The 27,863-nt window shown below is 44.0% G+C and overlaps 1 protein-coding gene across 1 annotated transcript; it reads left to right on the forward strand.

Annotated features, from left to right (window-relative positions):
* Positions 1–568: 568 nt before the first annotated feature.
* Cndp1 (carnosine dipeptidase 1) lies at positions 569–24,767 on the forward strand. The gene is made up of 12 exons (XM_057789252.1): positions 569–601; positions 1,416–1,538; positions 2,998–3,147; positions 4,498–4,660; positions 5,208–5,296; positions 11,540–11,740; positions 12,515–12,599; positions 16,532–16,692; positions 18,969–19,133; positions 21,029–21,170; positions 22,933–23,080; positions 24,698–24,767. The coding sequence occupies exons 1-12, from the start codon at positions 569–571 to the stop codon at positions 24,765–24,767; spliced, it is 1,530 nt and encodes a 509-aa protein (XP_057645235.1).
* Positions 24,768–27,863: the final 3,096 nt, after the last annotated feature.

Consider the following 27,863-nt stretch of genomic DNA (forward strand, 5'->3'; position numbering starts at 1 on the left):
TGTCTCAAACAAACAAAAAAGGAGTTAATAAGAAGCCTGAACTAATAGGCTTCTTAGTTTATTATTAATGTCGGCCTCTGTGTTTCTTTGGGACCGAACGAGTGAGGGACTGGGTAGGACAGAAACCTCAGTCAACAGCTGTTGAGAGTGGGGGCGTCTGTTTTCTCTAGGAACAAGATCCCACATAGATTGCCCAGTCCCATGTGTTCAATCTTAGACTGTGTACATCTGAGCAATGGCAAACAGACTTGGTGGGTTATATCTACACGTGTACGTAGCTGCGGTGCTCTGAATCAGAATGGCCCCCATAGGCAGTGTTTCTCAACCTTCCTAATGCTAGGACCTCTTAATATAGTCGTCACGTTGTAGTGACCCCCCAACCATAAAATTATTTTAGTTGCTGCTTCATAACTGTAATTTTGCTAGTGTTGTGAATTGTAATGTAAATATCTGTGTTTTTCAATGGTCTTATGCTAACCCTGTGAAAAGGTCATTTTTAACCCCAAAGCGGCTGTGACCCACAGGTTGAGAACTATTGAGATGGTGGCACTGGGAAGGATTAGAAGATATGCCTTTGCTGGAGGCAGTGCGCCATTCCCAGGTAGTGCTCTCCCGCCCCTGCCTCCTGTTAGTGGATCAGATGTAAGCTCTCAGCTACTATTCCGGCACCATGCCTACCCACCTGTTGGCATGCTCTCTGCCACAACTGTCATAGGCTCCAACCCTGTGGAACCATGAGCTCCCAAATTAAATGATTCCTTTTATAAGTTGCTTTGGTCATTGTATTTTCTCTGCATTATAAACACCACTAAGATAAATACACATATGTGTGTGGCAGTATAATTAAAGAAGACATTATGAATTTGCTAGGAAGAGTGGGAGGAGATGCTAGGCAGCCAGAGAGGGGATGGAGAGTGATGTAGATGAAGTATCATGTCTGAAGTTCTCAAAAAAAAAAAAAAAGTAGATGCTGGAGCAATGGCTCAGAAGTTAAGAGCACTGGTTGATCTTCTAAGGACCGGGGTTCAATTTCTAGCAACCACATGGAAGATCACAACCGTTTGTAACTCTAGTCTCAGGGTATCCAGCGTTCTCTTTTAACCTCCATGGTACCAGGCACACACATAGTGCACAACCAGACATGTGGGAAAAACACCCATACACATAAAAATTTTAATTAAGTTAAAATTTAATCTTTAAAAAGTATACGTACATATTTATTTTTAAAATGCATTTGTTTTGAAAATGAAGCATGCAGGAAAAAAATGTGGGGAGGCACGCACTTCTGGTTCAACTGTCTCTGGTCACTTTAGTCCAATTCATAAGGAGCTTCGGCACTGGGTAGCGGGTTTGCGAAAGCATTTGAAAGGTCAGAAGTCCAGTGATGGCATTGTTTTCACTGTCACCAATCACAGGCTTCATCTGTCCTGGCACTGGTGCTGCTGCTGGGACAAGGAATGCTCTCATCTCCTCCACCCTCGGGGCTGCTGGAGAAGCTCTTCCAGTACATGGACCTCCACCAGGATGAGTTCGTGCAGGTAGGAGAAGTCACACGTGATGCTCTGGTTGCTCCCTTCAGAATCGGGTGGCCTCAGTCTGCTGGGAGATGTGGGGTTTTCAGACCTGATGATATGATTCCATTAAAAATGGTGGGGACTTCTTATTAGGTTAAAATATCAGTACTCAGCCGCATGGTGGTGGCGCACACCTTTAATCCCAGCACTAGGGAGGCAGAGACAGGTGGATCTCTGTGAGTTCAAGGCCAGCCTAGTTCACAAGGGCTAGTTCCCGGACTGGCTACAAAGCTACAGAGAAACCCTGTCTCGAAAAACCAAAAAAAAAAAAAGTTTCAGTTTAAGCAGTCCAGGTTCCAACACTGAACCACGAGCAAGGATTACAAATTATTCCATCATGGGCGCTCTTAGTGAATGTCTGCTCAGTTCTATAGCACAGGGGCAATGTGCCTGCCTGGAATTAGGGAACACTCTCTCCTTTTGAAAAGTTATTAATTTATTTCCTTTTTATTCCTATGTGTATCAATTCATCCATCTGATTTTAATTTTGTGTGTATTTATGTATTGCACCTGTGTGCGGAAACCCTCAGAAGCCAGAAGAGGGCACTAGATCCCCTGATCTGGAGTTACAGGGGTTTGTGAGGCACCATGTGGATGCTGGGGACTGAACCTGGGTCCTCTGTAAGAACAATAATTGTTCTTAACCAGGGAGCCTTCTCGCCAGCCCCACTCTCCTCCCTTACGGTTGGAAATCTGAGGTTGGAAGGTTAAGCATTTGTCAAAGGCATATAGGACCATGGGCTGAGGCGGGCTGAGTAACTCAACTCACGCAGTGATGAATTCAAGTCCCGGCTATGTGACTAGAAGATTGAATGTGTAGGGATGAGTTGACTGCATTCCCTCAACCTACCCTACCTCATCTTTGTTATTAGATGCTTCTGGTCTCCAGTTTTAAATTAAACCCCAAGCTCACCCATCAAGAGTGTGTGTGTGTGTGTGTGTGTGTGTGTGCGTGCGCGCGTGCGCATGTGAACGCACATGTGCAGGTCAAAATTCAGCACTGTTTCCCTCAGGTGCTGCCCACTTTGTTATTTTTTGTTGTTGTTGTTTGGTTTTTGTTTTGTTAGTTTTGAAGCAAGAGTTTTATTGACTTCTCAAGTAGGGTCAGCTGGATGACCATTGAGCTCCAGCAACCACCTGACTCTGCCTTACCTGTTCTAGGATTACAAGCATGCACCACAGTGTCCAGATTATGTTTTACAGGGTTGTCTCGGAGGGATTGAGCTCGGGTTCTCAACACTTGCAAGGCAGTCCTTAAAACTGAAATATGACCTCGTTTCCACCGCTAACTTATGGAAGTCACTGTGTTATTAGATTAATCTATGAGATTTCAGGAACTAAAGAGCCCTTGGGTTCCCCTACCCAACTGGACATGGGCTCCTGTGCCTTGCCATGATAACCCCCTCACCGTCTTTCTTCACAGACCTTGAAGGAATGGGTGGCCATTGAGAGCGATTCTGTGCAGCCTGTACCTCGTCTCAGGCAGGAGCTCTTCAGGATGATGGCTTTGGCTGCAGACAAACTCCGGCACCTGGGAGCTGGGGTGACATCCGTGGACTTGGGTTCTCAACAGGTGCCAGAGGATTTCCTTCTAGCTCAGGAGCTTCCACTTCCATGGCCATTAGCCATGCCTTTCTTGGATGGTGTTAAGGAAAGGGCTTACTCAGCTCTCACCTCAATCCCCAGAGTCCAGATTTCCAATAGGAATTGAACATTCCGTCTAGTCCAAAATGAGACTGAGCTGTGCACTTCTGGTCATAGCAGGCCTGGGCACAGGTTATGAAGAAAATGGAAGCCATGAGTGGGGTCAGCTTGTTATTGGAAGACCCGCCCCTCTGGCTCTCCATGTCCACCTTGCCTTTTCTTACATGCCTAGGCAGCTTTCTGAACAAACCGTATGAAGAGTGTGCTCTTTCCTTGGAACCTGTGCTAGTTGTGTCTATTGCTATGATGAATCATGACCAGAAAGAAAATTGGGGAGGAAAGGGGTGCGTTGGCTCACACTTCCACACCACAGTTCATCAAAGGAAGTCAGGGCAGGAACTCAAACAGAGTAGGTTCCTGGAGGCAAGAGAGAAGAGGGAGAAACCATGGAGGGGTGCTGTTTACTGCCTTGCAGCCCATGGTTTGCTCAACTTGTTTTCTTATAGAAGCCAGAACCACCAGCCCAGGGATGACACTACCCATAATGGACTGAGCCCTCTCCCACCAATCGCTAGTTAAGAAAATGCCCTACAGCTGGATCTTATGGGGACATTTCTCAACTGGATTCCATCTGTTCAGATAGCTCTAGCTTGTATCAAGTTAACAGAGAAGCAGCCAGCACAGTACCCTTGCTTAGGACTGCCCTTCTACCAAGGATGGCAGATCTGTGTCAAATCATCCCATGTCTCCTGCTTTAACACTGAGAACTCAGAATCATCAGATTTCCAGGATTTGGAAAATCTGTTGTTTTAAGACATTTGATATCTGAGTTCTTGAAGAATATGTACAGTGAACTATACTGTTTAGCATTGTGTATCTGATAATTACTGATAATCCTAATTCCAATATGCTTCATATAATTATTGAAAGTGTATCACTGGATACATTTTTGGTTTGTTTTTTATGGGTTTAATTATTTATTTGAATCTAAGTCTCACCATATAGCCTTGACTGGCCTAGAACTTATTCTGTAGACCAGGCTGGTTCAAATGCATACAGATTTGCCCACCTCAGCCCTTTAGTCCTGGGATTGAAGTCACACATCATCATAGGCAGCCATCGTATGCACCTTAGAGATGGGGAAAGTGAAGCAGACTCAAGCATAGAGTAGACAGGACTCTTGTTGTGAATGCTCTGGAAGAATAGAGTGGGGTTTTTTGTTGTTGTTGTTTTGTTGTTTTGTTTGTTTGTTTTAATCTTGTGGTTCACTGTCCCACAGATGCCTGATGGCCAGAGTCTTCCCATACCTCCAATCCTATTGGCTGAGCTGGGAAGTGATCCCAAGAAGCCCACCGTATGCTTCTATGGGCATCTGGATGTGCAGCCAGCGCAGAAGGCTGATGGGTGGCTCACGGACCCCTACATGCTCACAGAAGTGGATGGTTAGTGTCATCTGATGCCTAGGTGGAGCTGTCTGTAGTCAAGGCTTGGGCAGGGTCAAAAGCTGTCCTGGGTCTCTAGCTGTGGTTAAGAATGAACAGAATTAGGTGTGGTAGTTACTAGACTACACTCAGCTTCTCAGGAACCTGAAGAAAGGATCACAGTTTCAAGCCAAACCTGTGCTACAAAATGAATGTAAGGCAAGCCTGGGCAACTAAGCAAGACCGTATCTTGACAGCATGCTTTGCTTTTGATTGGTAAAACACTTAGACGTCTCTTCAGCATATATTCTCCAAGCTTTGGAGGCCACAAGGATGCTCATGTCAGATTCACGGACAGGGAACAGATGGGTCCCAACAGGACTAAAAATAGCCCCAGAGTCAAGCTTGGTCTGTAATATTTGAACTAACTGCGATCACAAAGTTCAGTCATTTGGCTTTGTAGAAACTTCTAATGCAGATATGGATCTTCTTTTATCTCAAAATTTGAGTTCATATAACTCATGTTAAGTTGGCAGTACTAGTTTGAAATTTTCTATCATTTTTAAAGGAAAGCTGTACGGACGGGGTGCAACAGATAACAAAGGCCCTGTCCTGGCTTGGATTAATGCCGTGAGCACCTTCAAAGCTCTGGAGCAGGTAGGTGACCAGCTGCGCTTGAGAGAGAGGGTGGCGGCTAGGCAATTATAATAAAAACATCCTTAGGGTCGCTCACTCTGTCTTTGGGACACTGCGCAGGGGTTACTCACCTTCCACAATCCTGAGTGCAAAGCATTGTCACAGCCATCCCAGAGACAGAAATAAAAGCTTGGGAAACTCAAGGAACAACTGACTCAGTGCAAGCCAGCCAGAGAGCAGTCATCCTGGCAGCATGGGTTCCCAGCCTGCACTGTCAGCCACGTTAAAAACAGAACACGGAGCTGGTGAGCTGTCTCGACAAGTAAAAGCATCTGCTGCCAAGTCTGATTTTGATCGCTGGGACCTAGACAGTGGAAGGAGAACTCTTTCAAGCTGCTCTCTGATTTCTACATATGTTATGGCTTTTGCGCGCACACCCCCCCCACACACACACACATAAAACAACCAAAAAAAAAAAAAAACCTAGAGTACAGTGGTGGGGAGATGGTCTAGTGGGACCAGGACCTGCTGTGAAATGCTGGGTGAGGTGACATATGGCTACGACTCCAGAGCTAAGGTCCTGGAGACGGGCAGATCCTGGGCACTTGCCGGCCAGTCAGTCTCGGTAGACAGTTCAATGAATGACTCTTTCAAAAAATAAGGTGAAGAACATTAGAAAAAAAGATGGGATTTTGACCTCTGTTATCTGCATAAGTGTGCATGGCTGTGCAAATTTGGCACACAGGTGTACACACATGCATCATGGCCTAGAACGTGACGAAAGCCAGGATGAGACTAAAGAGTTACAGGCTGTGACTTTTAGACCAGCTCTACCTTGTCTCATCCCTTTCTCCACCTCCTCCTCATCACAGGCACGGCTTAGTGTACGGTGATGCACACGTGACGAACTGGACAGAAACCTCTGCTACCTGAGCCTCTGCCTGAGCCCACTAGGGTTTTGCCTATGACAGGCTATTTTCCCACAGGTGTCCTTATAGGGTTGTGGAAGCAAGACTGGGCAGGGGGAGCTTTGAGGAAGCTGTTCTCCTTTCCCGGTTACCTGAGAACATTATTGGTGGGTCCAGATGCATCTGTGTCTCTTACTTTGTGTTAACAAGGATGGTTTTGTTTTCCAGTCATTCCATCTTTATGTTTAGACTCCCAAAGAGGACTAAATCCGCTGTGTGGCTGTGGGCAAGCGGTTTGACCTATCTCAGAGTCCACTCTATACCAGTGCACATATTGATTTGGAAAGCCAGGCTTAAACACTGTGTTTGGCTACATACTTTCTCATGTTGGGAAACAGTCTGTCCAGCGTAACATGGAGCCTGGCCCTTGATCCCATTCGTCAGGAGTGCATGCACCTGCCTATGAAGAAGATCCCTCCCCCACTGAGCCCTGCCTCACCAGATGAATGGGAGATCATGAGGAGCAAGCCACCATGCCCAGGCTCCAGGCTTAGATTGCACAGTTCCTTCTCCCAAACACCGACCCATCAACCAGACCACAGTATTTTATCAGAATTCAGAGGGCTTCTCTCTCAAGAGGATTTTCTCCTGGGTCATAAGCAGATGAGATACGAGTTTACTTTTGTATTCAAATCCTTATTACACTGAGAAACACTGAGTCAGTGTCTGTCAGGTGTCAGGCTGGGTCCTGCTGGTCCATCTTCTTATGCAGGGAACTTGCTTAGTTAAACAGGTCCTGAGCATCGATGTGACCACCTGCCTTTCCTACTTCCTTCCTCCCTCCTCCCTGCTTTCTTTTTCTCCCTTCCTCCTCCTAAAGTGGCTTGGTCCCTTTCTTCCTTTCCTTTTCCTCCCTCTCCCAGTTTTCTCTCCCTTCTTTCTTTTCTCACTCCTTTCTTCCCTTTTCCTTTCCTTCCTCTGCTTTTTTTCCATCCATTTCCTTCCCTTTACCCCTTTTCTCACCTCTTCCAGTTCTATTTAGTTCCATTAAGTTGTATCCTTTTCCTCTTCTCCTCCCCTTCCTTTCCATTCTTCCCATGTGTGAAAACCAATATTTATAAGGAAATTACTATATAAAGGCCATAATGTGCTTTGTTTTTGAAGTTTAGTGCTGAAATTATACAATCACAAACAAATAAGAAATAGCCACTGCTGTCCTTGAACACAATCTCTTAATCCCCCTGAACTTCATTTTCCTTACCTATGTGTAGTAGGGGCTGCGGGCCTCTTCCCACAGCCCGGCTCATGGTTGCCTGGCTAGCTTATGCCCCAAAATAACGACACACAAACTCTATTCTTTTAAACACTGCTTGGCCCATTTCTATTCGTGTGTGTAGCACCCCAAGGAGCGCTTACCGGGAAGATTCTAGCCTACGTCCATCCTGGGTTGGAGTTTCATCGCGTCTGCTCTGGAGAGGAGAGCATGGCGTCTGCTCCAGAGAGCAGAGCTGTCGAGTCTGAGCTCACTTCCTCTTCCTCCCAGCATTCTATTCTGTTTACTCCACCCACCTAAGGGGTAGCCTATCAAATGGGCCAAGGCAGTTTGTTTATTGACAAATGACCTTCCTCCATCATTTCCCTTTTTTCTGTTTAAACAAAAAAAAAAAAAAGGAAGGCTTTAACTTTAACATAGCAAAATTACATATAACAAAACAGTTATCAAGTAAAAATTACAATATTTACATCTATTTTATCCTTATCATAACTAAGGAAAACTATAACTATCTATCTATTATTCAACTCCATCAAAGACTCGAGAAGAATACAATATTACCTAAGCAAACAAAAAGTAAGCAACTTCTAAACTCTAGAAATGACAGAGACATCTCACTGCCTGGACAGTCACCCAAAGTTCCTCTGTACCGTTGGGGCATCCATCTTTGGCCTAAAGGTCCATAGTATCCAGAGACGTTTCCATGAAGCAGGAAATTTAAAGGCAGTTCAGTCACTTATCTGCTGTGTCCTGCAGAATGTCTCGCAGACTCTTTCATGAATCAGGAACCCCGAAAGATCATCTCACCTTTAGGCAAGTTCAGCAGTCCTCTCTCTGTGGGTTCTTTGTGTCCAGTTTATAAAATAGTCCAGGCAAGAGCAGTTTCTTGCCCAAATGGCTATCAAACTCCATAAGGATCCTCTTCAATGCCCATCTTCTTCTTGAAGTAGATTGGTGCTGCCAGGAGCAGAGTGTCTCATTGTCATGAAAAACCCTAAGTTATTAAAACACTTAAAATGCCATATTTTATAATCTTTGAAAGATATGAAGAATGCCTATCTAAAATATATCTATGTACATCTAGAAAATCTAACATGATTACAAGCTTGACTTTTATAGATGATTATCCATTAACAACCTATATACATTACATTTTTAAATGAACTACACAATCACAATACCTCAATCAAGATCAGAAATACATATACATATAACAAAATTGACCTTAAATCTAAATCACTAAAGCAAAATCCATATCAATGCAAATTATTCATACCTATATCATAACCCCCTTTAAATGTAAAAGAACATTTATAAACAATATTTGGGAATATGGGCGCAGTTATTTCTCTCCAAACTGCTTCCTGCTGAATGGGGGCGCTGTTATTCAGATCTTTCATGGAATAACCTGTGTGCCAGGGTCATCTCAGTCGGCAGTTGAGTGAAGTAATTTTCTGAAGGTGTTCACAGCAACCTTTCAGGAGGGCGTGGTCTATCATACCATATTGGAATAGAAAAAATCGACAGGGTCTCATCCTCTGTGAAAACAAAAGAAGAAACTCCTTTCCAAAGCATCATGTCCTTAGATTCAAATTCTGAAGTCAAGGTATTTTGAAAATATCTATCTTGGATTAATTCAGCAGCATTTATAAACAAATATCTTTTAGCATCTGTTGCTCCTTCCTCAGCATTCAAACAATTCAAAGAGAGCATAATAGCATACAGTATCAAGATTCTCTGTGTATTTTCCATCTTTGTGCAGCTTTATTTTAACTCTATTTTGTTTACTTTTACTTTTATTTTGTATTTTCTGTATATCTTCGTCCTGGAATAACTCTTTAGACCAGGCTGTTCTTGAACTCACAGAGATCTGTCTGTCTCTGCCTCCCAGGCAGTGGGATTAAAGGCGTGTGCTACCACACCTTGAAGTCACAGAGGTCAATCTCCCTCTGCCTCCAAAGTGTTGGGATTAAAGGTGTGTACTACCACACCCAATTACTCTCTTTCTTCCTTATTTTTTTTAAGAACTTTTAGCCTGCATATACTTTTAACACACTGTAAACCATTTAGAAATTTTCTTTGTCTTTGAATCTCTCTTTACTGTATCTCTCTCTCTTTTTCTGACCACATGAGTCTTTAATTTACCAAGCAATATCAGTAGGATGAAAGCCGTGGCTTTGTCGGCTGGATTCAGCACATTCCTTAGCTTTCCAGCCTCATGGCGGAGATACCAGCTGTAGCCATGTTTATCACTACAACTCTGTGGCGTTTCAAGGTCCTTGCCAGCAAACAAGCTACAACACTCAAATGCTCTCTCTGTAGCTGACCTCCTGCCTCAAACAGTCAGAGTTTGCCCTGGCAGGACGGCCCAGAAAGCCAGCATTTTAAAACAGCACAATTTTTTTTTCCTGCTATGGCTGAAAACCGAAAAGCATGCCTTCAGCTTTTCACCAACACCGTTTTAAGTGTTTCGTGGCAGGACCTCTTAAATGAGCTGCAAGGTTTCACAGCTGAAGCTGAGTCAGGAAGCCTCTCTTAGATGAGAGTACTTGCTTGCCTCTAGCAAGCAGAGCAGACCCGAGAAATTGTTGCTACCAAGAAAACATGCTTTATTCTTTCCCAAGCTTTCTCAGGCTTTCAGTGGATTCAGTCATCCACGTCTGGGCGCCATCTGTAGTAGGGAGCTGCGGGCCTCTTCCCACAGCCCGGCTCATGGTTGCCTGGCTAGCTTATGCCCCAAAATAACGACACACAAACTCTATTCTTTTAAACACTGCTTGGCCCATTTCTATTCGTGTGTGTAGCACCCCAAGGAGCGCTTACCGGGAAGATTCTAGCCTACGTCCATCCTGGGTTGGAGTTTCATCGCGTCTGCTCTGGAGAGGAGAGCATGGCGTCTGCTCCAGAGAGCAGAGCTGTCGAGTCTGAGCTCACTTCCTCTTCCTCCCAGCATTCTATTCTGTTTACTCCACCCACCTAAGGGGTAGCCTATCAAATGGGCCAAGGCAGTTTGTTTATTGACAAATGACCTTCCTCCATCACCTATGAGTTAGAAATGAGAGCTTTTACCACACAGGCTTGTGGGGAAAAATTAGATGAGGCGGGATTTTCAAGCCAGGTGTGCTAATACATACCTGGAATCCAAACCCTCGGGAGGCTGAGGCAGGAGGCTTGTGAGTTCCAGATCAGCCTGGCCTGCATAGAGAAATAGAACTTTAGGCAAACAAACACAGAAACAAGGCAAATACCTTGTAGTGACTCCCCAGCCTCCATCCTTTTCTCCCTTCCTTCCTTCTTGCTCTCAGAGAACTCAAATACAGGTCCCCTCAGCATGTCATCTCACTAAGAGGCAGGGCAAACCTTAATGCCAGTGTGTCACCTCAGAAAAACGAGCCACTGAAAAGTGATACAGCTCATCCTAGATTGTCACAGGTCCCCTGAGCAGCAGAGGTGACCAAATACAGACTTTGGCTGCTGGCCTCACACTGAGTATCTATCAGATTGATTTGAATCTTTTATTTTTTTTTAAAAATTTGATTTTGTGTGTTTGTGTGTGTGTTTATGTGTTTGTGTGTGTGTGGAGGGGAGCATGTACAGAGGAGGAGCACATATGCCAGGAATGTGTAAGAAGGTCAGAGAACAACCTACAGCAATCCTGTGCTCATTCAGTGTTGCTAAAGGACATCCGACTGTGATGATTCAGAGCTTAGCTTGTCTTCCCGGGATACCAGGATACGCAGACACGCAGGTTCCACAGACCTGATCCTTACTCCCAAATACCCTCATCTAAATAGATGACCAAAGGTCACTTGTTTGTAAGGCACAGGACTCTTCCCATTCTGAGGCATAGCTGGATCTCTGCTCCAAATCCTGTCCTAGCATTGCATCGAAGGGCCACATGGAATCTATCAGCTGTCCTTACCTTTGTTTCTCCTCTGCGCTGTGAACAGAGCTGCTGTGGGGGTAAACAAGCCATACATTGAGTATAGATGACTATTGAATGTATCTTTATTAAATACAAGCTTATTAATAAAACCTTACTTGAGTGTATTGTACCATCTCTTTACTCTCTTGTTAACTCAGGATCTTCCCGTGAACATCAAGTTCATCCTGGAAGGGATGGAAGAGGCTGGATCTGTTGCCCTGGAGGAAGTGGTCAGGAGAGAAAAGGAGCACTTCTTCTCCAGTGTAGACTACATTGTGATTTCAGACAATCTGTGGATCAGCCAGAAGAAGCCTGCACTCACTTATGGAACCCGGGGGAACTGCTACTTCATGGTGGAGGTACTGGCAGGCTCCAGCTGTGGAGGACATTGGGGCTGTGGACAGGATAGAGAAATTATTGGGGACCTTAGAGAGGAAGCCAGGAAGCTCTCACTTGGGGCTCACAGCCTAGTTGGTCACAGATGCTAGGCTAATGTTTTGTAACCTTTCCCATTGTAGGCTGCAGGCCTTGTTGGCAGGGGACCCTAGTGCTACGGCCATAAGAAAATAGAAGCTGATGGCATCAGCAACATCGTTGTGTGATACACAGCCTTGTCTTATCTTCGAGCCTTAGTTTTCCATTTCCAAAGTTGGTGAGATCCCCTTTAACCACCCCTAGATTATTTCTCCTCTTAAATTATTTTTAGTAATATAGGCCACCTATGATAGCACACACCATACACAGAGAGAGGTGGAGAGGGAAGTAGGGAGAGAGATTAAAAGAGGCATCAAGGGACTTTCACTGCAAGTGATAAGAGAAAGAAAAGAACATTTCCCTGAAATGAAGAGAGGAAACATTCTCCAGAAAGGTGACCCATAGCATGGCATAAAGCCAAGAGTAAGCCATCCATATCAATAGTAATAATTCAGGCAAGGAATTTCTGGTCATCTTGGATAAAATTTGAACTGGGAGGAACAGTAGGGAATGAAGTCAGTTAAAAACAGAAAAAGGTAGAGTCTCCAAGTCATGTGACTGAGAAACATGTGTGAGGTCGGGTCTGGAGGTGACAGGACAGGAGTCTTGAGGACACCATTGGGCATAGATAAATCTCTACTTTTTTATCTGCTTTATAGGTAAAGTGTAGAGATCAAGATTTTCATTCTGGGACCTTTGGTGGCATCCTGAATGAACCAATGGCTGATCTGGTGGCTCTTCTAGGTAATATTTCTACTTCCTTTTGTGAGCATCCATTCTACTTAGTCTCCTTTGCCTCTGCTCCTTTCTGTCTTTTTTTTTTTTTTTTTTTTTTTTTTGGTTTTTCGAGACAGGGTTTCTCTGTAGCTTTGGAGCCTGTCCTGGAACTCCCTTTGTAGACCAGGCTGGCCTCGAACTCACAGAGATCTGCCTGCCTCTGCCTCCCAAGTGCTGAGATTAAAGGCGTGCACCACCACCGCCCGGCTGCTCCTTTTATTTCCAGCAGCTCTGAAAATGTTTGCAGTATAGGAAATCTATATCCTCAGCCTTTTCTCCTCTTGCTGTGTGTTGGGCTATTTATAATAAAGCCTATGTTATGTGTCATTCTTTTTATAGATTGAAACTCTACTTTTCGCTTATTTTTCTATTTATTTCTTTATTTTAAAAACTTGTTTATTAACTCTGTAGACGTGAATATATGTATACGGCACAAATGTATGCCTGTGTTAATATGGGTGCATGTGTGAGCATGTGCATGTGTGGGCATGCATATGGAGGCCAGAGACCATTCTTGGAGGCCATTCCTCATTCCTCGGCTATTGTCCACTTTTATTTTTGAGACACTGGAACTCAGAGCTTACCAACTAGTCTAGACTAGGGAACAAGGCTCAGGGATCCTGCTGTCTCTACATCCCCAGGGCTGTGATTATAACTGCATGCCACTGTGCCCAGATTTTAATTTTTTGAGATAGGGACTCACTATTCAGTTTTTTTAAAAAATATTTATTTATTTATTATGTATATAATATTCTGTTTGTGTATATGCCTGCAGGCCAGTAGAGGGCACCAGACTCCTTTACAGACGGTTATGAGCCACCATGTGGTTGCTGGGAATTGAACTCAGGACCTTTAGAAGAGCAGGCAATGCTCTTAACCTCTGAGCCATCTCTCCAGCCCCACTATTCAGTTTTTTTTTTGTTGTTGTTGTTGTTTGTTTGTTTTTGTTTGGTTTTTCGAGACAGGGTTTCTCTGTGGCTTTAGAACCTGTCCTGGAACTAGCTCTTGTAAAGCAGGCTGGTCTCAAACTCACAGAGATCCGCCTGCCTCTGCCTCCTGAGTGCTGGGATTTGCTGGTTTTAAGGGTATATTTTACTAGGAACATTTGTAAGGGATAGAACTGTATGGAACACTGTAGAACTAAGAACAATGTAGAACAAGAGAGAGCAAGGGAGAATTGATAGAAATGAGAAGTAAGAAGAATAAAGAAATATCAATAGCCAATTCCTGTTATGAGTAGACTTCCTACCCCTCAGATCTTTACCCTCAGACTTTTAGCCCCTTTAGTTATTCATGCCATCTTTAATTGAACCCTGAATGGAAGTCTTAAAAATTATAAGTTTTAAGACTCCCTGTCGGAAGGAGGGTGCTTGTTTGTCCCGGCCACCCGGCTAGCTTATACCCGAAATAATCACACAGAAACTGTATTAATTAAATCACTGCCTGGCCCATTAGCTCTAGCTTTTTATTAGCTAATTCTTATATTAATTTAACCCATTTTTATTAATCTGTATATCGCCACATGACAGTGGCTTACTGGCAAAGTTTTAGCATGTCTGACTCTGGCAGCAGGGCCATGGCGTCTCTCTGACTCTGCCCTCTTTCTCCCCATATTCAGCTTAGTTTTCCCTGCCTAGTTCTGTTCTGTCCTTGCCATAGGTTCAAAGCAGTTCTTTATTCATTAATGGTAATAAAGTATACAGAGGGGTCCCACATCAGCTCCCGTTACCTATTTCTATATATTCTTCAGTGGCCTTATGTTTTTTTTCTAAAATATTAATGTGCTCAGGTAGTATCTCAAGCTTGACTATTTCAGAAAGAATACAATAATAATTTTTCCTTTAAAGAATTCCAGTAATAGACAACATAACTTTTCTCACCAGACTAATTTTTCCTTTTGCCATCATCGAACATTTACTTATTTTTCATAGACAGATGTTATACCATAGCCCAGGCTATCTCTCATCTATTTGTCTATTGCATATATATGTGTGTATGATATGTGTACATGAGCATATTCATGTTCATCTATGTGAAGGGTGTGTGTATATGGGCATGTGTGTGTGTGAACATGTATGTGAGCACTAGAGACTAACATCAGCTGTGTTCCTTGAGTGCTCTTTACTTACTGGGCAGCGTCTCTTGCTACACCCAGAGCTCTTCAACTCAGCTGTTCTCACTAGTCAGCTTGCCCAGTCTTCTCTTGAGTGCTGGGATTATAAGTGGTTTGCCACACCTGTTTGGCTTCTGTGTGGGGGGGTGCTGGGTGTAAAAGAGGCAGACCTCTGGTGGACAGTCCCAAATAATCATACAGAAACTTATATTAATTACAAAGTGTTTAGCCTATAGTTCAGGCTTATTGCCAACTAGCTCTTACACTTAAATCAACCCATTTCTATTAATCTATGTATTGCCATGTGGCCATGACTTTTACCAGTCTGCTGGCATGTTGTTTCTTGGATTGCTACTCTTACCTCTCTTCCTCCTCCCCTCCTCATCCAAGTCCACCTAGGCCTATCCTGCCTGGCTGTTGGTCAAATAGTTTTTATTATTAATCAATGAGACCAAGATATATTCACAGCATACAGAAGTGTTATCCCACAGCACTGGAGATTGGAACTTAGGTCCTCATGCTTGTGTGGTAGACACTGTATCTACTGAGCCATTTCTTTACCCCTCAACACCTCTTTATTTTTAAACCTGAATAGGATTCATGGGTTTGAACCATATCAGCACATAGTGCAGTTCAGTGACTACTGAGGGGTTTGTGTGGCTCAGGACTGGAAACACAGCAGTCTTCAGTACTATTATGTAGAGGATTGGAAGACGTGGGGATCTCTGTGGAAAGGAGGGGCCAAAGGAGGAGCTGGTGAAACTCAGAGCACTGATGCCTTCCCATGAACTCTGATGCCTTGACAAACTTGGCTTCCTGTGATCATTTCCTGGGAAACTTCTGTCCTTAGGTAGACTTTGTGAAGAATTTATTGACTTTCATTGTGTCTATATAGAACTAAAGAACCTGTTGATACATCTCCATGAGGCTGTTACTTTGTTAGAGATGGTGTCTTAGTAACTGAAGGTGGCAGGCAGCTGTTGTGGTCCCAGCACCTGGAGCAGAGGGTGTGTCCGACACCTGGTGTGAAGGCATCATTGTCCACTGTCTCCACTGTGCTCTATAATTAGCAACACTGACATAAATAAAGCCTTGCTATATATCCCAGGCTCCCCTCAAAGTAACCATTCTCCTGCCTCAGCCTAGTCTAGGATGACAGTCATACTCCACAACTCCTGACTTAATAATTGTAAAATAAAGTTCCTATCCTGATGCTGTCGAATCCTAGTCATATTAAGAACACAGAATACACACTTATGAAATGCCTTTCCTTAAATAAATGTCCTCAATGGGACTAATTCTGTGTGAGTTATACCAATGAATGTCCTGATTGTAATTTACCTTTGATTTGTATTTTCTTTGAGTGAGTGTGTATGTGTGTGTCTAGGGGAAATTGAGAAAATATTTTTGGGAACTTTCACTTTCTCATACAAATTTGTATGTATGCAAGTATAGAATATACGCATATATTTCAACTATTTAATACTTTATACATATTACTTCTTAACTCTGGAAAAGATAAAATGTAAACACGAGACTTGCTTGTGGAACAAAAGAGAACTTAACTTTCTGCAGACTTGTGTCTCAGTTCTGCTCTTGGGGCTAGCCTGCCTTGGGACCACTTCCGTCTTGGGACCATTATCCCTTGGGTAAAGGGAATTGCTGTCACTGTTCCTGGCCGGGGGACGGAGGCAGTTGTGAGTTTTATCACAGAGGAGAGTATTGTCTGCCCTGGCTCTAGGACCACAGGGTTGGCACACTTGTAATGTCTGCATCTGTTTTGTAGGGAGCCTGGTGGATTCGTCAGGCCATATCCTGATTCCTGGAATCTATGACCAAATGGCTCCTCTTACAGAGGAGGAGAAAACAATGTATGTAAACATTGATCTGGACCTGGAAGAGTACCGGAAGAGCAGCCAAGTTGAGAAATTTCTGTTTGATACCAAGGTATAATCTTAAATGCACACATGATCTGAAAGAGGAAGGCTGCTCCTAAATCATGTTTTCCCCGTGTCTAATCGGCACCACTCAGTGTCGATCCATGCATCATAGAGCACAAGGCAAAGGTTAAGCCCCACGCAGGTTTTGCTATTCACAGCTACTTTGGTCTAGTCTACAATTGACCAGTCCTAAGGAGCAGTTGGTACAGACGTCAGGCATCTAACCTTGAAAACCTTGAATAACGACTCATTTGACAGTGCTGTCTTCCAGGGCAGTTTATTAATTTAAATCCCATTCCACTTCCTGTCAGGGAGCTGAACTTCCTGAATGCTCAAAGATTGGGAGCCACTGTCTGAGACACTGGCTCCAACACCTGTAATCATTCACTCTCTCAGGCGTTATCAAGGCCTTTCAGGTCTGATGGGCAAGCCAGAGCATTCTTGCCTCTCTGCTGTGAAAAACTTAGAACTCAGAGCAGGAAGCCCTCAAGAATTTAGTTTTTGTTCTTTTTCTTTTGCCGTTGTCTTCTCCTCCACCTCCTCTATCTTCTTCTTCTCTTTGCCTGCTGAGGGCTGAAGGGAGGACTTAATGGTTAAGGGATGCATTGTTCTCGCAGAAGACCTGAGTTCAGTTTTCAGCGTGCACACAGGGTGACTCACAACCACCTGTAACTTCACTTCTTGAGGATCTAGTACCTATTCTTGTCTCTTTGGGCACTGTACCACATCACACACACACACACACACAACTCATCCTCTACACACACACACACACACAAAATAAACTAATAAAAAGAAAATCTTTTTCTAAAAAATAATGCTTTCCTGCTTCAATATTGGTAGCTGTGGTTGATTCCCCTCAGGATCTGCCCAGAGATGGCAAAGCTGCTGATAGGAAGTGGTACAGCTTTCTGTGGAACTGCATTTAAACCTTCAGACTGGGAAAATACACAAGAATGAGAATGGCTCAAAGACTGAACGTTTATTTAGGAATCAAAGTCGCAATACTCATGACCAATATATAACCCTGGTTAGAAATTTATGATTGGATTCAGTTTTTTAAAGCTATTTTCATTATTATCATTGTTGCTGTGGTGTGTGTGTGTGTGTGTGTGTGTGTGTAACATGTGGAGCCATAGGGCAACTTTCAAAAGTCGATTCTCCTTTTTTTTTTTTTTTGGTTTTTCAAGACAAGGTTTCTCTGTGGAATAGCCCTGGTTGTCCTGGGACTAGCACGTGTAGTGCCAGGCTGGCCTCGAACTCACAGAGATCCGCCTGCCTCTGCCTCCCGAGTGGGATTAAAGGCGTGCACCACCACCGCCCAGCGAAGCAGGATTTTCTAGTTGGTTCTGCCACTCTGCATACCCCAGGCTAGCCTGTGAGCTATCTCTACCTGTGTTCCTACAGAAGTGCTGGGGATTACAGACGTGCGGCCCCACATCTAATTGTTTTGCTTGGATTCTGGGGATCTAACCCAGGTTTTCAGGTTTCTGTCACAAGTGCTTGTACCCATTGAGTCATCTCAGTGGCCCTGATTCAATTTCTGAAGCAGCCCCTCAGACAAGAAGAAGTTCTGGGCAGGGCAGCCGCGTGGGCAGCAGCAGCATGGGCCGCTTGCTGAAGGCAGCAGGAGACAAGAAACCTCACATCCTGCCTGTATTATTCGTCCAGACATAGCTGACTTGATACTACTTCATTTTTCATACGTAGGTCTCCGGTACACAGATATTGAAGATCCGAGCAATTTAGCTGAGGTTTATTTTTATCTCTAGTGTTCATGGAATGGCCCTAGGGCTCTGGACATTCTAAGTGATCTACTGTTGATCTATTCCACTAATCCTGTCTTCTACTTATCTATCTATCTATCTATCTATCTATCTATCTATCTATCTATCTATCTATCTATCTACTGTGTAGACCGCTGGCTGGCCTTGAACTCACAGAGATTTGCCTGCCTCTGCTGGGATTAGAGGTGCATGCAACCACACCTGGCTCATTTTTGGTTCTTGTTTCTTTGTTTGGCTTTTGAGACAGGATTTCTTTTAGCTGAGGCTGGTCTCAACTCTCTCAACTCACAAAGGAGCCAAGAGTGACATTGAATTCCTGATTTTGTTGCCTCCACCTCCCAGAGGCTGGAACAAAGGCATCTCTCCCCAGGCCCAGACCCTGTGGCACCGGGGACTGAACCAGGGATTTGTGCACACTGGGCAGTCACTGTAGCCAACCGAGCTACAGCCCCAGCCCTCAATTGAGCTTCAGTCTTGTGTTCTTCGCATTGCCTAGGAGGAGCTCCTGATGCACCTATGGCGGTATCCATCTCTCTCTATCCACGGCGTTGAAGGTGCCTTTGATGAGCCTGGAACTAAAACAGTCATCCCTGGTCGGGTCATAGGAAAATTTTCAATCCGCCTTGTCCCTCACATGAATCTGTCTGTGGTGGAAAAACAGGTAACGATATCTATTGTCGCTCAGGCCCAGCAGTACCATTTCTGAGTCCCACACACCATGGCAAACAGAGCAACTCTGTGGTTCTTTCTCAAGTTTCACTTCTTTTTTTCCAATACAAAAGCATGGAGAAAAGGTCAGGAACCCAGCATCAGCCTTCCTCAGAGCAAATCTCCTTCCCCAGCTCCAGAAGTCAGACAAAGAGCCGCGCGGAGTTGCGATGATGGGGCATTTTTAAAGATTAGACGGTAGCTATAAAGGCGAGATTGGCTTCACACACGGATGGAGTGGTGCACTTGTCTGGGACTGGAAAGCCTCGAGTCCCCTCGTTTGTTATCTCGTGATCTTGGAAACCAGTGTGAGGAACGTAGCCATTGTGAGAAAAGCACTATCTGGAGGGAGTTATCTGTCTATATCAACCCAGTATTAATTCACCTGGCGTTGGCTTAACAGGAAGTCGACTCTTAGGGAATACCTGATGCCCTCCTCAAGCTCTCAAATCTGTCCTCCTCTTTCCTTGTCTTGTGCTCTCATTGCCTTCTAACACATCTCAGTTCCTCTCCCATCTGTCCTTCCTGGCTGTTTCCCTCCCTTTGGGAAACACCACTGCTTTATCTTAGGGATATACATCCACAGAGGCAGGCACGTCCTTGTCTCATTTGCTGCTACCACCTCCAGCACCTTGGTGCTAATAAATGCTGGATGAAAAATAAATGGAAAAAAAAACCCTGTGTTTTGGAGGCTGGAGCCTCCTGGGAAGATTTCCTTAGTAAAGCAGGCTCTTTGTGTTTTAATTGATTAATTAATTTTTTATCTGCCAATCCCAGTTCTCTCTTCCTCTTCTCCTCCTGCTCTCTCTCTTCCCCCTCCCCCCACCTCCCACTCAGAGAGGTTGAGGCCTTCCCTGGGAAGTCCTGCACCAGTCCCCTCGTTGAGGCAAGACCAAGGTCCCCCGACCCCTGCCCCGTGCATAGGCTGAGCAAGGTGTCTCTCCATAGGGGATGGGCTCTACAAAATCAGTTCGTGCATCAGAATTAGAGCCTGGTCCCACTGCCAGAGGCTCCACAGACTTCCCCAGCCACCACACCATCGTCACCTGTATTCAGGGGGCCTAGTTCCGGCCTCTGCAGGCTCCCCAGTTGTCAGTCAGGAGTCAGTGATGTTCCACAAGTTCGAGTCAACTGATTCTGTGGGTTTTCCTATCAAAGTCTTGACCCCTTTGTTCATATTATTTTTGGTCCCTCCCTTTGCAAGGAGCTCAGCCAGTGGTTAGCTGTGAATCTCTGTACTGGCTTCCATCTGTTTCTGGAAGACATTCTAGCTTCTCTGGGATTGTGGACTGTAGCCTGGTTATTCTTTGCTTTATGTCTGTTAGCCACTTATGAGTGAGTACATACTATACTTGTCTTTCTGAGTCTGGGTTACCTCACTCATGAGGTAATTCTGTCCATTCACATGCAAATTTCAAGGTGCCATTGTTTCTGACCTCTGAGTAGCACTCCATTGAGTAAATGTACTGCATTTTCTTTATCCATTCTTTGTTTGAGGGGCATCTAGGTTGTTTCCAGGTTCTGGCTATTATGAATAGTTAAAGCAGGTTCTTAAAATGTCTCCTTCACTGTCTAGCTTGGAATTGCTCCCATTTTTCAGAATTTTCCAGAATGTATAATGCCCCCCCGGCCAAATATTCATTAGAGTGTTATTAGATGAGAAACTATATTTGGATTATGTTGCCTTAGAAGCCCCTGTTCACTGCTCTACACCAGTAGCGTGACTAAAGGCTCCCAGTGCTCCAACCCGTCAGCTCAGGGTGTCTTCTGCTTTCTGGGTGGAAGACCATACACACTGTGTGAGCAAAGTCCAGCATCCTACTTGTTACTGACAGTGTCGCCTTCTAGGTGAAACAGCATCTGGAAGCTGTGTTCTCCAAAAGAAACAGTTCCAACAAGATGACTGTTTCTATGGTCCTAGGACTCCACCCATGGATGGCCAACATCAGTGACCCTCAGTACCTCGCAGCCAAAACAGCCATCAAAACAGGTGGGCCTTACAGATATTTTGATTCACCTGTTTGTAGCAGGACCAAGACACCTTTGTCTTTTTTACCCGAGGTGCATTGTCTGCAGTTCTCTACAGCAGCAGAAGCAGTAGAATGAGTCTATATTCAAAGGGGGATTATTTGGCTGCCTTTCATGACACCGTCCAGGCATCCCAACAATAGTTGCCTCATGTTGGAGAGGTCAAGAACCCAGTAGCTGTTTAGTCCCTGAGGCTGGGTATTAACCTGGTGCTAAAGACTTGGAACAAGGATTACTGGTTTTCAGTCCACATTGGAGGTCCAAAGGGGCTGGGTTCTGATATCAGCAAAGGAAAGCCAAAACAACAGTGTTGATGAACTTGCCAGTAGGAAGGAAGTCAAGCAGGCAAAAAGGAAAAAGAGAAAAGAAAAGAAAGAAGCTTCTTGTTTCTGTCTCCTTTATCCAAGCCAGGCTGCCAACACTTGATCTGACACTTCAAAGGAGTAATGCCCCATGGCGTCCCTTTTAGTTGATTCCAGATCCAGTCAGGCTGACACAGTGCTGTGTGCACAGGATGCTTGTTACCTGGTACTTCCTGGTCAGCACAGCAGCCTTCCCCAGTTTACAGAGGAAATGAAGGCTTACAGAGATGAAGAGATTTGTGAAAGAGAACTATGTCAGTTATTATTATTTTTATCACCATGGAAAAAACAACTTGAGAAGGAATGGATTTGCTTTGTCTCATAGTTTCAGAGGGTTTAGCCCATCAGAGTAGGGGATGCAAAATGGGAACGTTCAGCTCGTCTAATGCCAGTGAAAGGAGGAACTGCAGCAGAAGGCAGGCCACAGGACATCTTCACAGTGGATGTAAGAGGCCATGCTCCTCCATGGTCAAATATAATAGTTAACAATTGCTGATGCGAGGAGAGTTTTGGTTTTTTTTGTTGTTGTTTTTTGTTTTTTTTTGGTGGTGTAGCTGCCTGCAAGTTGTCCATGCTCTTGCAACTAACACCAACTGAACTCATTTGGACGCCAAGCTAGATTTGGGGGGGAATTGTTTTTGTTTGGTCTTTCGGTGCCTTGATTGGAGAGAGTAAATGTTCTTTTCCCCTCTTCCCAGGAAAAGTCTTATAACATTAGTAGCTAAAATGTACTACTGTTAAGCCAAGCAGTGGTAGTGTGCACCTTTAATCCCAGCACTTGAGAGGTAGAGGCAGGAGGATACTTGTGAGTGCAAGTCCAGTCTGGTCTACAGAGCTAGTACCAGGACACCCAAAGCTACACAAAGAAACCCTGTATTGGAAAAAACAAAACAAAAAAAAAAAACATTCTATCTATCTATCTATCTATCTATCTATCTATCTATCTATCTATCTATACACATGCATGCATACACACACATATACATCACTGTTAATTTCTGATTCTTGACTATTAAGCAATAATCACATAAGATGTTTACATGGACAAGAGTAGAGTTAGTGCTTATAGGAATGCCATGCATGTTGTCTTTTCATTTACCCGAAATTCTAAAATTTTCACCTTGGTTCAAAGTTAAAAATTTAAGCCAAGTATGATCACACACACTTTTAAGTCCATCGCCTGGGAGGCAGGGGTGGGTTTGAGTTTGACAGAAGTCTGAACTAGGTCAGGAATTCTATGCCAGCTTGGACTACATGACAAGATCCCAAGACAGAAAGAAAAGCACACATTACAACACTTGAGATTAGTGATAGATAGTCTTCTTATGATTTATTCTACTGCCTCTTTTTTCTGTGTTTCAGTGTTTGGAGTAGACCCTGATATGATCCAAGATGGGTCAACCATTCCGATTGCTAAACTCTTCCAGACTATTATACAAAAGAGTGTAATGATGCTCCCGCTGGGGGCTGTGGATGATGGGGAACACTCCCAGAACGAGAAGATCAACAGGTGAGCTGACCCTGTGAAGGTGGGGAGTTCCATGTGGGATTGTTCACTAGTCTGTGTGAGAACAGACAGTAACAGACCTGGTATCTTAAAGACTTGATGCTTATCTCCCCACAGTTCCCTAGGCTGGGAACACTAGGTGAAGCCTGGTGACTCAGTTGGGGCTTCTATTACTGTGAAGAGACACCATGAGCACAGCAACTTTTATAAAGAAAAACATTTAATTGGGGCTGTCTTAGCCAGGCGGTGGTGGCGCAGCACTCAGGAGGCAGAGGCAGGCGGATCTCTGTGAGTTCGAGGACAACCTGGTCTGTAAGAGCTAGTTCCAGGACAAGCTCCAAAGCTACAGAGAAGCCTAGTCTTGAAAAACAAACAAACAAAAAATTGGGTCTGTCTTACAGTTTCCGAGGTTTAGTCCATTATCATCATGGATGGAACATGAAAGTGTGTAGGCAGACATGTGTTGGAGGAGGATCTGAGATCTGTATCTTAATCTGCAGGCAATGGAAAGTGAACTGTGTCACTGGGTGTAGCTTGAGCATAGGAGACCTCAAATCCCACCCTCACAGTGTCACGCTGCCTCCAACAAGGCCACACCTCCTGATAGAGCCACTTCTTTGGGGGCCATTTTCTTTCAAACCACCACACTTGGTCTCAGACTACTGCTTTCTTTGTGTTTCCTCCTGTGGCAGAACTGGAGCAAACGAGGAGAGAGAAGTAGTGAGGGGGAGGAAGAGATTGGTCCTGCCTGCAGGCAAGCGAGGGGCTCTGGTGTGTCTTCCCTATAAACTCAGAGCACCGTGGGATTAGGGCACATCCTTTGACATTGTATAACTTTAGTCACCTGGAAGGTCCCTCCAGGGTTGGCTCATAGCGGGTTAAGGCTTCAACATATAGTTTTGGAGGCTGTGACATTTGGTGTCTAACAAACGATATTTAGGAGTGCCTGATATGAACATATTGACAGATTATAGAAACATCCAAATGAGTGAGAAAGAAAAATGTTTGTTTTTTTTTTTTTCAATCCCTGTCATGTCAAAAATAAGGAACCAAAGAAACTCTGAGAAACCAAAGAAAGCCATGTTGGACAGTGTTCTCAGGAATCCTAGCACCCAAAGAGGCCAAGGAGGGAGATAAAGAAAAAACAAGAATAATGGACATTTTTGTGTTTGAGACCAAAATTATTTGCCTCATTTCCTTCCTCTTCCTCACCCCTCCTCCTCCTCTTCCTCCTTCTTTTCTTCTGCTTGCTGTCCTAAGACAGAGTCTTTCTTGTTCTGCACCCCTGGCTAGCCTGGAAAGCTCTATGTAGACCAATCTGGCTTTGAGGTTCAGCAATCCTCTTGCCTCTGCTTTCCAAATGCTGGGATTATAGGTGTGTAAAACCACACCTGGTGATCATATTTTCTTAATAATTCTGCTTTTGGGTTTATCACGTGACTTTGATCCTAGGATCTCCAAAGCATGCTAAATACTAAATGTGAATGCTAAATACAGAAACAATCTAAACACTTTAGATTGGCTGGATTTATAGTTCATACAATTTTCCTGTGGACGTGGTTGGCTGCTTTTCCTTCTTCATTGAGTGGGAATGTGTTTTCTTGCTTTTGTTTTTATTAGGTGGAACTACATACAGGGGTCCAAATTATTTGCCACCTTTTTCCTGGAGCTGTCAAAGCAACACTCGTGACAACAGGCGCCTTCCGGTGTCACTGACCCACTGACGGATCTTCCCACTCAGACCCTGGGCAAAGCTGGAGCTGGAAAAATTCAGAAAATGTGAATCCAGTACAGTATTTGTTCCTTCCCATTTAAAATGTCTTGGGACATTGGGACCAGTAATAAAACATTGGAAAGGTACAGACATTGAAATGATTTAACCTTCCCTCTCTCACTTACCTTCCCAAAGTCAGGGCAACTTGGACCTTCTCTCCCCCAAATCCAGTGTGACAGGCTGGGACTGGATTCAGCACCACCTTGGAGGACAGGTGGGACACCTCTTCAGCCAATTAGATTTTTGCTTGCAGTTCTTTTGGCTCAGTCTTCCAGTTTGCTTGGCAGGCCCTGCAGAACTGTGGTGCCCAATCTTCTACCCAAGATCTCAGGGCTTGAATCACATTTGCCTCTGTTCCCTTAATAAGGAAAGTAGTAGTTTCTGCTACTAGCTATAGTGATTCCTCTGTGGATTCATTTTTAGGGGAATTACCGGGGCATGCCACTGTATTAACTTCCTGTCTCTCCTTTCTTTTCTTTTCCTCCAATTTCCTGAACATGCTCAAACTGAAACGATCAATATTCATACCCATATATGATTTGGAATCTGTGCAAAGATGAGTTTTTCTTTAATTCCAAACTTCTTCCCCCTTGCTCAGTTCTTCTGTCTCCTCCATCTTCTGACCCCATCAATAAAGTCTCACTCCCTGCACACACCATTCTACCAGCAGAATTCACCCAAATAACATTTCTCTTACCCCATTGAAATTTTACTCAATGATTATATCTGAATTGCTCAAAGCTTTTAATAGCACCAGTGTTGGATGGAAAACTAATCAATCCTGACATCAGCAAGACAGTCTCAATTTAAAGCCCTTGATAAATTGCATTTTTAAAATCATTTTAGTACCATCTTGTTTGTCTTGATTGGATTTGATAGTGTAAACACTACAAAAAGTTAATTTTTTTACAGTTCAGTATATATAAATAAACCAGTCTTTATGAATTCATTATTTATATCATTTTAATAGGAAATAATTTGAAGGCTTATTTTTTAAATGCTTCATCTTTTTTCATCTGCTCGTTATTGAAATGCCACTTTTCAGATTTGCTGGGTCAGTCTGGGTGGCTGAGAAGATGACTCACTAGGCAACACAGATAGGTGCAGTGGCCAACATTTATAACTCCAGCACTGGAGGAGACAGACACTCAGATTCCAGGAGCTCACTGCCAGCTAGTCTCGCCAGCCAGTGAGCTCTAGGTTTAGTGAGAGGCGAGACAAAAATATATTCACTTAATCTCCTCCCTGCAGATTCACAGTGGGGGATATGGTAGCATGTATGGTGGCAGGCATGGTGCTGAAGCAGGAATTGAGAGCTAAGTCTAATCTGCAGACAGGCAGAAAGAGATGGGGGCTGGTATGGACTTTTGAAACCTCAAGCCCCACCCCCAGTGACACTCCTCCTCTGACGAGGCCACACCTTTTAATCCTTCCAATCAGTTCTTCAACTGGGATCAATCATGCAAATATATGAGCCTATGGAGGCCATTCTCACCCAAAACACCACAATATCCATCAGGTACAGCCTGACTGTATCATACCATGCTTAGCTGGTAGATGTAGTATATTAATGTCTCTGTATTGTGACATCTAGGGGCTCTGAGTGCCAACTGGGCACTGATGCTCTGGAGGAAATTAAGAACTTGGAATGTTTGGGTTTCATACTCAAACTGACCCTGGGGGCTGGATAGTGCTCTCCCCCCATTATTTTTCAGATAACAGCTCAGTGTGTGCTTGCACGTGAGCGCCACTGCATGCCAACTCGTGGGAGTCAGCTCTTTCCATCTACGTGGATTTGGGAGGTCAAACTCAGGTTCATCAGGCTTGGCATCAAGCATTTTTACCTGCTGAGCCATCATTGGTCCAGTTGTAGTTGTGTGTTCATCTATACACACATATGTGTGCACATCTATGTGCATTCTTGTAGAGGTCAGAGGTTGATGTTGGGTTTTTCTTCCTGAATTGTTCTCTACTTTATATTTGGAGACAGGGTTTTCTCCTGAACTTGGAACCCCAATATTTAGCTAGACTGACCGACTAGAAAGTACCAAAGATCCTCATGTCTCCACCTTCTCTGCAGAAATATTCACAGGTCTTATCTACAAGTGACTCTGATTTAAGATGACAGTGATCTTGTCCTACTCAAAGGAAACAATCACCTAACAGAAGTTGTTCTTTAACTCAGGGACCACAGAGTACCTGTGCAGACAAGATCCCTGAGACACGAGGGTCACAATGTTCTAAGCACTTTTCAATCGAATGCCAAGCTTTCAAAATGGGCAGGTTTCACAATTAACCAAACAATGAACTAGAGTTATTTGAGTAATATCTGATTGGGTAAGGCTACTGTCCTGTTTCTGTCTCCATCCTTGTCCACACACAGCACCTGACCCAGAATCAGAGTCCATTGGATTTCTTAAATGTGAAAGAAGAAAGACTCACAACGTGAGACCCATGCTGTGCTGTCTAGCTTCTCACTTACGTGGGCACATGGTCTCACCTACAGGCAACGCCCTAAACAAACTCTGTTATATGGCAGAATAAAGGACTATCTAATGCCATTTGAGTAAACAGGACAAGACACTAGTCTAGTAGTAAAATATATATTTTAAAGACTTATTTATATTTGTATGAGTGTCTTGTTGATTTACAAACACATGTACAGGTGCCTGTGGAGGCCAGAAGAGGTCATCAGAACCCCTGGAGCCGGAACTATAAGTGGATTGAGTAGCCTGTGGGTCCTGGGAATTGAACTTCTTTGCGAGAGAAGCAAGTGCGCTTAATCACTGAACCGCCTCTCCAGATCCAATGTTAAATATCTATCTATCTATCTATCTATCTATCTATCTATCTATCTATCTATCTATCTATCTATTTATTATGTATACAATATTTTGTCTGTGTGTATGTCTGCAGGCCAGAAGAGGGCACCAGATCTCATTACAGATGGTTGTGAGCCACCATGTGGTTGCTGGGAATTGAACTCAGGACCTTTGGAAGAGCAGGCAATGC

This window comes from Chionomys nivalis, chromosome 14, assembly GCF_950005125.1.
Source record: "Chionomys nivalis chromosome 14, mChiNiv1.1, whole genome shotgun sequence".
NCBI classification, from domain to species: Eukaryota; Metazoa; Chordata; class Mammalia; order Rodentia; family Cricetidae; genus Chionomys; species Chionomys nivalis.